We start from the raw sequence: 12,861 nt of genomic DNA, 5'->3' as shown, positions 1-12,861 counted from the left end.
GCCCTCACATTAACCTGCGCCCTCACACCCACCTGCGCCCACACACCAACCTGCGCCCACACACCAACCTGCGCCCTCACACCAACCTGCGCCCACACACCATCCTTCACCTTCACGGCAACCTGCGCCAACACACTAAACTGCGCCCTCACTCCATCCTTCGCCCACACTCCAACCTGCGCCCACACACCAACCTTCGCCCTCACACCAACCTGCGCCCTCACGCCAACCTGCGCCCACACACCAACCTGCGCCAACATACAAACCTCCGCCCTCACACAAACCTGCGCCCTCACACCAACCTGCGCTCTCACACTAACCTGCGCCCACACACCAACCTGCGCCCTCACACCAACCTGCGCCCTCACACCAACCTGCGCCCACACACCAACCTGTGCCCACACACCAACCTGCGCCCACACACCAACCTGCGCACTCTCACCAACCTGCGCCTACACACCAACCTGCGCCCTCACACCAACCTGCGCCCTCACCCCAACCTGCGCCCACACACCAACCTGCGCCCTCACACCAACCTTCTCCCTCACACCACCCTGCGCCCACACACCAACCTTCTCCCTCACACCAACCTTCTTCCTCACACCAACCTGCGCCCTCACACCAACCTTCGCCCTCATACCAACCTGCCCCCTCACACCAACCTGCGCCTTCTCACCAACCTTCTCCCTCACACCAACCTGCGCCCTCACACCAACCTTCTCCCTCACACCAACCTGTGCCCACACACCAACCTTCTCCTACACACCAACCTGCGCCCTCACACAAACCTGCGCCCTCACACTAACCTGCGGCTACACACAAACCTGCGCCCACACACCAACCTGCGCCCACACACCAACCTGCGCCCTCACACCAACCTGCGCCCTCACAACAGCCTGCGCCCACTTACCAACCTGCGCCCACACACCAACCTGCGCCCTCACACCAACCTGCGCCCTCACACCAACCTGCGCCCTCACACCAACCTGCGCCTACACACCAACTTGCGCCCTAACACCAACCTGCGCCCTTACACCAACCTGCGCCCTCACACCAACCTTCACCCTCACACCAACCTGCGCCCTCACACAAACCTGCGCCCACACACCAACCTGCGCCCTCACACCAACCTGCGCCCTCACACCAACCTGCGCCCACACACCAACCTGCGCCCTCACACCAACCTGCGCCCTCACACCAACCTGCACCCACACACCAACCTGCGCCCACACACCATCCTTTACCATCACACCAACCTGCGCCCACACACCAACCTGCGCCCTCACACCAAAATTTTCCCTCACACCCACCTGCGCCCACACACCAACCTGCGCCCACACACCCACCTGCGCCCTCACACCAACCTGCGCCCACTCACCATCCTTCACCTTCACACCAACCTGCACCAACACACTAAACTGCGCCCTCACTCCATCCTTCGCCCACACTCCAACCTGCGCCCACACACCAACCTGGGCCACACACCAACCTTCGCCTTCACACCAACCTGCGCCTTCACGCCAACCTGCGCCCACACACCAACCTGCGCCACCACACAAACCTGCGCCCTCACACAAACCTGCGCCCTCACACCAACCTGCGCCCTCACACCAACCTGCGCCCACACACCAACCTGCGCCCTCACACCAACCTGCGCCCTCACACCAACCTGCGCCCTCAAACTAACCTTCTCCCTCACACCAACCTGCGCCCACACACAAAGCTGCGCCCTCACACCAACCGGCGCCCACACACCAACCTTCTCCCACACACCAACCTGCGCCCTCACACCAACCTGCGCCCTCACACCAACCTGTGCCCACACACCAACCTGCGCCCACACACCAACCTGCGCACTCACACCAACCTGCGCCTACACACCAACCTGCGCCCACACACCAACCTGCACCCTCACACCAACCTTCTCCCTCACACCACCCTGCGCCCACGCACCAACCTTCTCCCTCACACCAACCTTCTTCCTCACACCAACCTGCGCCTTCACACCAACCTTCTCCCTCACACCAACCTGCGCCTTCACACCAACCTTCTCCCTCACACCAACCTTCTTCCTCACACCAACCTGCGCCTTCACACCAACCTTCTCCGTTCACACCAACCTGCGCCTTCACACCAACCTTCTCCCTCACACCAACCTCCACCTTCACACCAACCTGCGCCCTCACACCAACCTTCGCCCTCATACCAACCTGCGCCCTCACACCAACCTGCGCCTTCTCACCAACCTTCTCCCTCACACCAACCTGCGCCCTCACTCCAACCTTCTCCCTCACACCAAACTGTGCCCACACACCAACCTTCTCCTACACACCAACCTGCGCCCTCACACCAACCTTCTCCCTCACACCAACCTGCGCCCTCACTCCAACCTTCTCCCTCACACCAACCTGTGCCCACACACCAACCTTCTCCTACACACCAACCTGCGCCCTCTCACAAACCTGCGCCCTCACACTAACCTGCAGCTACACACCAACCTGCGCCCACACACCAACCTGCGCCCACACACCAACCTGCGCCCTCACACCAACCTGCGCCCTCACACCAACCTGCGCCCACTTACCAACCTGCGCCCACACACCAACCTGCGCCCTCACACCAACCTGCGCCCTCACACCAACCTGCGCCCACACACCAACCTGCGCCTACACACCAACTTGCGCCCTCACACCAACCTGCGCCCTCACACCAACCTGCGCCCTCACACAAACCTTCTCCCTCACACCAACCTGCGCCCACACACAAACCTGCGCCCTCACACCAACCTGCGCCTACACACCAACATGCGCCCTCACACTAACCTGCGCCCTCACACCAACCTGCGCCCTCACACCAACCTTCACCCTCACACCAACCTGCGCCCTCACAACAACCTGCGCCCTCACACCAACCTTCGCTGTCACACTAACCTGCGCCCTCACACCAACCTGCGCCCTCTTACCAACCTTCGCCATCACACCAACCTGCGCCCTCACACCAACCTGCGCCTTCTCACCAACCTTCTCCCTCACACCAACCTGCGCCCTCACACCAACCTTCTCCCTCACACCAACCTGTGCCCACACACCAACCTTCTCCTACACACCAACCTGCGCCCTCACACCAACCTGCGCCCTCACACTAACCTGCGCCCACACACCAACCTGCGCCCACACACCAACCTGCGCCCACACACCAACCTGCGCCCACACACCAACCTGCGCCCTCACACCAACCTGCGCCCTCACACCAGCCTGCGCCCACACACCAACCTGCGCCCACACACCAACCTGCGCCCTCACACCAACCTGCGCCTTCACACCAACCTGCGCCCACACACCAACCTGCGCCTATACACCAACTTGCGCCCTCAAACCAACCTGCGCCCTCACACCATCCAGCGCCCTCACACCAACATGCGCCTACACACCAACTTTCTCCTACACACCAACCTGCGCCCGCACACCAACCTGCGCCCTCACACTAACCTGCGCCCACACACCAACCTGCGCCCACACACCAACCTGCTCCCTCACTCCAACCTGCGCCCTCACACCCGCCTGCGCCCACACACCAACCTGCGCCCACACACCAACCTGCGCCCTCACACCAACCTGCGCCCTCACACCAACCTGCGCCAACACACCAACCTGCGCCTACACACGAACTTGCGCCCTCACACCAACCTGCGCCCTCACACCAACCTGCGCCCTCACACCAACCTGCGCCCTCACACCAACCTGCGCCCTCACACCAACCTGCGCCCTCACACCAACCTGCGCCTACACACGAACTTGCGCCCACACACCAACCTGCGCCTACACACGAACTTGCGCCCACACACCAACCTGCGCCCACACACCAACCTGCGCCTACACACGAACTTGCGCCCTCACACCAACCTGCGCCCTCACACCAACCTGCGCCCACACACCAACCTGCGCCTACACACGAACTTGCGCCCACACACCAACCTGCCCCCTCACACCAACCTGCGCCCTCACACTAACCTGCGCCCACACACCAACCTTCTCCCACACACCAACCTGCGCCCTCACACCAACCTGCGCCCACACACCAACCTGCGCCCACACACCAACCTGCGCCCACACACCAACCTTCACCTTCACACCAACCTTCAACTTCACACCAACCTGCGCCCTCACACTAACCTGCGCCCACACACCAACCTTCTCCTACACACCAACCTGCGCCCTCACACCAACCTGCGCCTTCACACTAACCTTCGCCCACACACCAACCTGCGCCCACACACCAACCTGCGCCCACACACCAACCTGCGCCCTCACACCAACCTGCGCCCTCACACCAGCCTGCGCCCACACACCAACCTGCGCCCACACACCAACCTGCGCCCTCACACCAACCTGCGCCCTCACCCCAACCTGCGCCAACACACCAACCTGCGCCTACACACGAACTTGCGCCCTCACAGCAACCTGCGCCCTCACACCAACCTGCGCCCTCACACCAACCTGCGCCTACACACGAACTTGCGCCCACACACCAACCTGCGCCCACACACCAACCTGCGCCTACACACGAACTTGCGCCCTCACACCAACCTGCGCCCTCACACCAACCTGCGCCCACACACCAACCTGCGCCTACACACGAACTTGCGCCCACACACCAACCTGCCCCCTCACACCAACCTGCGCCCACACACCAACCTTCTCCTTCACACCAACCTTCGCCCTCACACCAACATTTTCCCTCACACCAACCTGCGCCATCACACCAACCTGCGCCCACACACCAACCTTCTCCCTCACACCAACCTGCGCCCTCACACTAACCTGCGCCCACACACCAACCTTCTCCCACACACCAACCTGCGCCCTCACACCAACCTTCTCCCTCACACCAACCTGCGCCCACACACCAACCTTCTCCCACACACCAACCTGCGCCCTCACACCAACCTTCTCCCTCACACTAACCTGCGCCCACACACCAACCTTCTCCCACACACCAACCTGCGCCCTCACACCAACCTTCTCCCTCACACCAACCTGCGCGCTCACACCAACCTGCGCCCACACACCAACCTTCACCTTCACACCAACCTTCAACTTCACACCAACCTGCGCCCTCACACTAACCTGCGCCCACACACCAACCTTCTCCTACACACCAACCTGCGCCCTCACACCAACCTGCGCCTTCACACTAACCTTCGCCCACACACCAACCTGCGCCCACACACCAACCTGCGCCCACACACCAACCTGCGCCCTCACACCAACCTGCGCCCTCACACCAGCCTGCGCCCACACACCAACCTGCGCCCACACACCAACCTGCGCCCTCACACCAACCTGCGCCCTCACCCCAACCTGCGCCAACACACCAACCTGCGCCTACACACGAACTTGCGCCCTCACAGCAACCTGCGCCCTCACACCAACCTGCGCCCTCACACCAACCTGCGCCTACACACGAACTTGCGCCCACACACCAACCTGCGCCCACACACCAACCTGCGCCTACACACGAACTTGCGCCCTCACACCAACCTGCGCCCTCACACCAACCTGCGCCCACACACCAACCTGCGCCTACACACGAACTTGCGCCCACACACCAACCTGCCCCCTCACACCAACCTGCGCCCACACACCAACCTTCTCCTTCACACCAACCTTCGCCCTCACACCAACCTTTTCCCTCACACCAACCTGCGCCATCACACCAACCTGCGCCCACACACCAACCTTCTCCCTCACACCAACCTGCGCCCTCACACTAACCTGCGCCCACACACCAACCTTCTCCCACACACCAACCTGCGCCCTCACACCAACCTTCTCCCTCACATCAACCTGCGCCCACACACCAACCTTCTCCCACACACCAACCTGCGCCCTCACACCAACCTTCTCCCTCACACTAACCTGCGCCCACACACCAACCTTCTCCCACACACCAACCTGCGCCCTCACACCAACCTTCTCCCTCACACCAACCTGCGTGCTCACACCAACCTGCGCCTACACACCAACCTGCGCCCTCACACCAACCTGCGCCCACACACCAACCTGCGCCCACACACCAACCTGCGCCCACAAACCAACCTTCACCTTCACACGAACTTTCACCTTCACACCAACCTGCGCCCTCACACCAACCTTCACCCACACACCAACCTGCGCCCTCCCACCAACCTTCTCCCTCACACTAACCTGCGCCCTCACAACAACCTGCGCCCACACACCAACCTTCTCTCTCACACCAACCTTCACCTTCACACCAACCTTCACCCACACACCAACCTGCGCCCACACACCAACCTGCGCCCACAAACCAACCTTCACCTTCACACCAACCTTCACCTTCACACCAACCTGCGCTCTCACACCAACCTTCACCCACACACCAACCTGCGCCCTCCCACCAACCTTCTCCCTCACACTAACCTGCGCCCACACAACAACCTGCGCCCACACACCAACCTTATCTCTCACTCCAACCTTCACCTTCACACCAACCTTCACCCACACACCAACCTGCGCCCACACACCAACCTGCGCCCTCACACCAACCTGCGCCCTCAAACCAACCTGCGCCCACACACCAACCGTCGCCCTCACACCAACCTGCGCCCTCACACCAACCTGTGCCCTCACACCAACCTTCGCTCTCACACCAACCTTCACCCTCGGTAAAGGTTGAAGGGAGTCGGTCGGCCGAGCGGACAGCACATTGGACTTAGTATAGTGTGATCTTAGATCCTGTGGTCCTGGGTTCGATCCCAGGCGCCGGCGAGAAACAATGGGCAGAGTTTCTTTCACCCTATGCTCCTGTTACCTAGCAGTAAAATAGGTACCTGGGTGTTAGTCAGCTGTCACGGGCTGCTTCCTGGGGGTGGAGGCCTGGTCGAGGACCGGGCCGCGGGGACACTAAAGCCCTCGAAATTATCTCAAGATAACCTCAAGATAACCCTCACACCAACCTGCGCCCACACACCAACCTTCTCCCTCACACCAACCTGCGCCGTCTCACACCTGGTTGATACCTGGTTGATGGGGTTCTGGGAGTTCTTCTACACCCCAAGCCCGGCCCGAGGCCAGGCTTGACTTGTGAGAGTTTGGTCCACTAGGCTGTTGCTTGGAGCGGCCCGCAGGCCCACATACCCACCACAATCTGGTTGGTCCGGCACTCCTTGGAGGAATAAATCTAGTTTCCTCTTGAAAATGTCCACGGTTGTTCCGGCAATATTTCTTATGCTTGCTTGGAGGACATTGAACAACCGCGGACCTCTGATGTTTATACAGTGTTCTCTGATTGTGCCTATGGCACTTCTGCTCTTCACTGGTTCTATTCTACATTTTCTTCCATATTGTTCACACCAGTACGTTGTTATTTTACTGTGTAGATTTGGTACTTGGCCCTCCAGTATCTTCCAGGTGTATATTATTTGATATCTCTCTCGTCTTCTTTCTAGTGAGTGCATTTGGAGGGCTTTGTGACGATCCCAATAATTTAGGTGCTTTATTGCGTCTATGCGTGCCGTATATGTTCTCTGTGTTCCCTCTATTTCAGCAATCTCTCCTGTTCTGAAGGGGGAAGTGAGTACTGAGCAGTACTCAAGATGGGAGAACACAAGTGACTTTAAAAGTACAACCATTGTGATGAGATCCCTGGATTTGAAATTTCTCGTAATCCATCCTGTCATTTTTCTGGCTGTCGCAATATTTGCTTGGTTATGCTCCTTAAACGTTAGGTCGTCAGACATTATTATTCCCAAATCCTTTACCTGCTGTTTTCCTACTATGGGTACATTTCATTATGTTTTGTACTGTGTATTATGTTTAAGGTCCTCATTTTTACCGTACCTGAGTACCTGGAATTTATCACTGTTAAACATCATGTTATTTTCTGATGCCCAGTCGAAAACTTTATTAATATCAGCTTGAAGTTTTTCAATGTCTTCAGCCGAGGTAATTTTCATACTGATTTTTGTGTCATCTGCAAAGGATGATACGAAGCTGTGACTTGTATTTTTGTCTATATCTGATATGAGAATAAGGAAAAGCAGCGGTGCAAGGACTGTACCCTGAGGTACAGAGCTTTTAACTGCACTTGGACTAGATTTTATATGGTTGACCGTTACTCGCTGAGTCCTGTTTGACAGAAAACTGCGTATCCAGCGTCCTACTTTACCGGTTATTCCCATTGACTTCAATGGGCCCAGTAAGGTTTCTTCGACCACTTCGAAAGGGTTGCCTCTTTGAAGAGGTGGCCGAGGGCGGAGTGGGCGGAGCTGGTTCAGGGTAGGCTCACCGGTGAAGCTCGTGAAGCCTACAATATGCTCGACCTCCAAGAGTGCACCAACTACTATGCTGTAAAGAGAGCTGTGCTCCATTCTTTCAAGCTCACGCCGGAATGTTACAGGAAGAGATTCAGGGAATGTACCCGTTCGCCAGGTAAATCTTATGCGGAGACGGCGAGGGACATGGAGACAAAGTTCCTTAAGTGGCTGGAGTCTGAAGAAGCGAGGTCGGCTGAAGAGGTCAAGAGGCTAATGGTCATGGAGAAGTTTATGTCCATGCTCTCTCCTGAGATCAGGGTTAGAGTAAATAGGCGGACATTAAGGACCTGAGAGCCGCAGCCGACAGAGCCGACATGCTGGAAGAAGCTCTGCGACCACACCGAAAGGGACGGCACCGACCGACCAAACACTCCAGAAATGGTAGAAGTTATAGAAGGACGGACGGATGGAGGACAGGAGCGAGTTCTCCTGAGTCCCATCTCTCGAGTGGAGACAGGAAAGGCTCAAAGAGTGCTGTGGAGCCGGTAAAGAAGTCCCAAGCTGAGAGCTAAAGAGTTGTTGTCGAAACCGAGGAGTCGATGAATGGCGCGAGGAAGATCCACCGAAGAAGGGTCCGCTGCTACAACTGCGGAATATTCGGACACGTCGCGCAGGAATGCAGACACCCTGAGCAGCGGGGAAACGTTGCTTTCGTGAGGGTCGAGGACCAGATGGCCGAGTGGGTGCGGGATGAACCCGTGCTGAGTGGGGAAAAAAGAGTTCACCCATTCGTGAGTGAGGGAACTGTAAGGATGGGGGACGCAGACCCCATCCCGGTGAAGATATTAAGAGACACTGGGGCAGATTTTACCCTGGTGAGCGAAACCCTGTTCCCCGAGGGTTACGAGAGTACCAGTGTGGGGGTGGCAAGTGTGACCACTGTGGGAGGCCCAGTGAGGATGCCCCTACACCAGGTGACTCTGAATTCTGATTATGGCTGCCAGACCCTTGTGGTGGGGGTCTGTGCATCAATGCCCAAGATGGAGGCACAAGTCATCTTGGGAAATGACGCATGTGGAGGATATGTCCTCCCGAATCTCGCGAAAGGCGAGGAGTGCATAGAGCACTATGAGGAGACAGGCGGAGTGTTAGACGCCTGTGGGGACGAGAAAGGAATCGCCACGGCGGCGTTCCCGCTTTGTGCTGTGATGCCGAGGCAGTGCGAAGGGCACGGAGGGTGTGGATCTGATAGTGCTGACGAGGAGACGTCCGACAGTCTGGAAATCGATCACCTCTTCATGGGACCCGGAGAACGAGTGGAGGGCGAAGGCAGCCCGGATGGTGAGGTGCAGGTGACCCTCACCAGTTCTCTAGGGGTAGACCGCACTCGTCTCGAAGAGCTGCAGCAGATAGAGTTCCCCGAATTGATTCATGAGGCCAATGGAGGACGTGTTGGTCCTGAGAGGGCCACTCATTGTTACGTACAGGACGGCATGCTGATGAAAGTGTTCTGCACAGAGCAGGGAACTGAGTGTGATGAAGCAGTATGTCCTGCGTTGTTTGCCATGCATAACACAGTGGTGGAATCGTTAGGTTTCTCATCTTTCCAGCTGGTGTATGGACAGGGGGTGCAAGGTTCTCTGTCCATACTGAAGGAACAATGGACATCAGGAGTGACCGTGGGAACGGTCAACGTATACGTAAGGAGCGTTTCGCATTAGCGGCAGGAATACTGGTTGGAAATTAAACTCATCCGATGGGAAGACAACGTAGTAGCAGATGCCCTGTCCTGTTTGCACTAACCAGACATGACTCTTATTTTAAGGGGAGGGGTATGTGACGGTGTTCCCCCCCTTATATTTCTCCCACGCCTGCAGTAAGAGTCATGTCCACTTTACCCGAGCGTTCTCTACGTCGCAGGCATCAGTTTGATGTATGTGGGAGGATGTAGTGTTCTCGGAGTGCCGAGAAATTCATAAAAGAAGAGTATTTTGGCCTGTGGTTTAGGCCCTTTAGGAAGCCAATATGGCGCTGGCTCTTCTGTTTTCCCGCCAAAACTGTGTGACGTCAGTGACACCAGATTGGTCACCGACAGCGACGTGGCACAGGGAGCCAATGAAAACCTCCCGTGGCAAATATGACGTCACGAAGGAAGGGGGGTCCGGTCATCGCGCCGCGCTGGCGCCATCAGTCCAAGACAGCACGTCAAGGAGGTCGGACGTGCGCTGGGGGGTCCTGTCAGTTGGACAGTTTACCCCATCTCCGGAGGACTTACGCATCACCCGTGGTCTGCCAACACCTGTGGGGTCTTCCTTCGTTCATGTGTTGAACCGAAGAAGGAATTGACGGGATATTGAGCAACAAGTGCTCCAGGAACAGGTGTTGTGCAAGAGTGGAGTCTAGGCAGCGACGTATGCGACGGCTGATAGCTCCACAGTGATGACGTAGTGGATGAGCCAATCCTCCGTGAGGGAATCAGTCTGACACGACACGTCAAGGTGGTTGGACGTGCGAAGATTGGTCCTGTCAGTTTGACAGTTGTTTCCCGCTCCCGTGGATTTTACGCGTCACCCGAAGTCTGCCAGTACTCTGTGAGGTCTTCCTTCGTTCATGTGTTGGACCAGAGAGGGAATCGACGGGATATTGAGCAACAAGTGCTCCAGAACAGGTACTGTGCAAGAAGAAGTGAAGTCTGTGCAGTGACGTATGCGACGTCTGAGGCAGTTCACCCGTTTGTGACGGTGTAGTGGCTGAACCGAGCCACTGGGAAGCAGAGGAAGAAGAAAACTATTCGGCAATCCGAACGACTGCAGCCGAGACGTAGGCGGGCAGCCGTAGCTGGGAGAAGTCGACGGCCGGGAGACCGACTCCAACCCTACAAGAAGTCGAGGAGGAGCACGGGCCTGCAGTGAAAAGGCACGGAGACGGCGCGCTTACGGTGGGACGTTGATTGAGTTCCTGGAGGACACGAGAGTGTGTGTTTGGGGGGCGTTCCCTACACGAGGCAGGAGCCAGGACCAGGAGCTACAACTCAACTCTCATCGGAGGATAGGTGGAAGTAGGTGATTCTAGTTTCCCTCCCAAATTCCCCTTTAGTCAGCCATATTATTTAGCCTGAGTATTTTGTATGTCGTGAGCAAGGCTCACCTGTGTCACAGTAAGGCACCAGTGTGCAGAGTGGTACTATAAAGAGTACTCACGATATTTATGATTATTATTGGTGTATGCAGGCACCCGGAGTAATTGATGAATTTACTGTGTTGAGAATGTCTTTCATGATACTTTAATGTGAACATATAGTGAGAGAATATATATATATAATTATGCCAGTATTTGGGAGTTAGGCTATGTGCCCTGTAACTATGTTATTATCATTATAAATGTCTATGACTCATCCATATACATATATATGTCTATGCTCGTGTATTGAATAATCATTCATGTGTGCAGTGATTAATTGTGTTATCGCCCACGGAAGGAATTACTGAGAACTCCAGTGATATATACTTGCTTCCGTTATCATTAAATGAAGGGCAGTGTGTAATACCATGACAGTGAATTATTGTCACCTTTAATATAGAAATGTTTGATTGAGCACAAGATCAGTGTAGCGAAGTATTTACGTGCTATTGTCGCAAATATTGTGTGTTTGAACTTCTAGTGATCTTTGAGAACTTAAAAAAATCGGCGCGTCACGCCAAGCAAACAGATAAAGTAACATTTGCCTGGGGGGTAGTCGCCCGGCTGATTTTGACATTGACGAGAGGGGGAGCGTTGCCAGCTTAGTGAGTTCATATTGTATGTGGGAATGAGCGACTCCCGCCTGAAACAGCTGTTTGCTTATTGATATAATCTTGTGATGTCTTTGAATGAGTTTTAAGTAAAATACAAAGTTCATTGGAGTTTATATCATCCCCTCCATATTTCTTGTGGCTATGTAATACCTGAAAGCAGAGAGTGATAGAAGTAAATACCTGCCTGATATCAGATCTATTGAGTGTGTCCTTGCCACTGTTACCACAAATCAACAAAACCACTGACGTGTTACTGGACACCGAAAACACCAGTTGGCGACCGTGTGGTTAGTAGTAGAGCCCTATGACGGGGCGGGCATACAACAGTTAAGTGAACAAGTTGTGTTCCCACTCTTTCTCGATCAGAGGCCGGTTGGGATTGACTGGGATACTCTCCTGGCGTACAGTGGCGCCGCGAGGATAGAGTGAAGACCCGCAGGGCTACGGTGAGTGACCTTGAGTATACTGTTGCTCACCCGAGTAAACCCCGACAACCCTCACACCAACCATCTCCCTCACACCAACCTGCGCCCTCACAACATCCTTCGCCCTCACACCAACATTCACCCACACACCAACCTTCACCCTCACACCAACCTGCGCCCTCACAACATCCTTCGCCCTCACACCAACCTTCTCCCACACACCAACCTTCTTCCTCACACCAACCTTCACCTACACACCAACCATCACCCACACACCAACCTTCACCCTCATACCAGCCTTCTCCCTCACACCAACCTTCACCCACACACCAACCTTCACCCACACACCAACCTTCACCCTCACACC

General features: G+C 56.1%; 1 protein-coding gene across 1 annotated transcript in view; it reads right to left on the bottom strand.

Moving 5' to 3' along the window:
• LOC138368598 (collagen alpha-1(XXIV) chain-like) overlaps positions 1 to 2,975 on the bottom strand; it is a 41,608-nt gene extending 38,633 nt beyond the window's left edge. Inside the window, exon 1 of the mRNA XM_069331127.1 lies at positions 2,823 to 2,975. Within this exon, the coding sequence (XP_069187228.1) occupies positions 2,823 to 2,975 (153 nt within the window). The remainder of the gene's footprint in view (positions 1 to 2,822) is intronic.
• Positions 2,976 to 12,861: the final 9,886 nt, after the last annotated feature.

Source organism: Procambarus clarkii, chromosome 25, assembly GCF_040958095.1.
Source record: "Procambarus clarkii isolate CNS0578487 chromosome 25, FALCON_Pclarkii_2.0, whole genome shotgun sequence".
NCBI classification, from domain to species: domain Eukaryota; kingdom Metazoa; phylum Arthropoda; class Malacostraca; order Decapoda; family Cambaridae; genus Procambarus; species Procambarus clarkii.
This window is presented reverse-complemented; position numbering and strand designations above follow the sequence as displayed.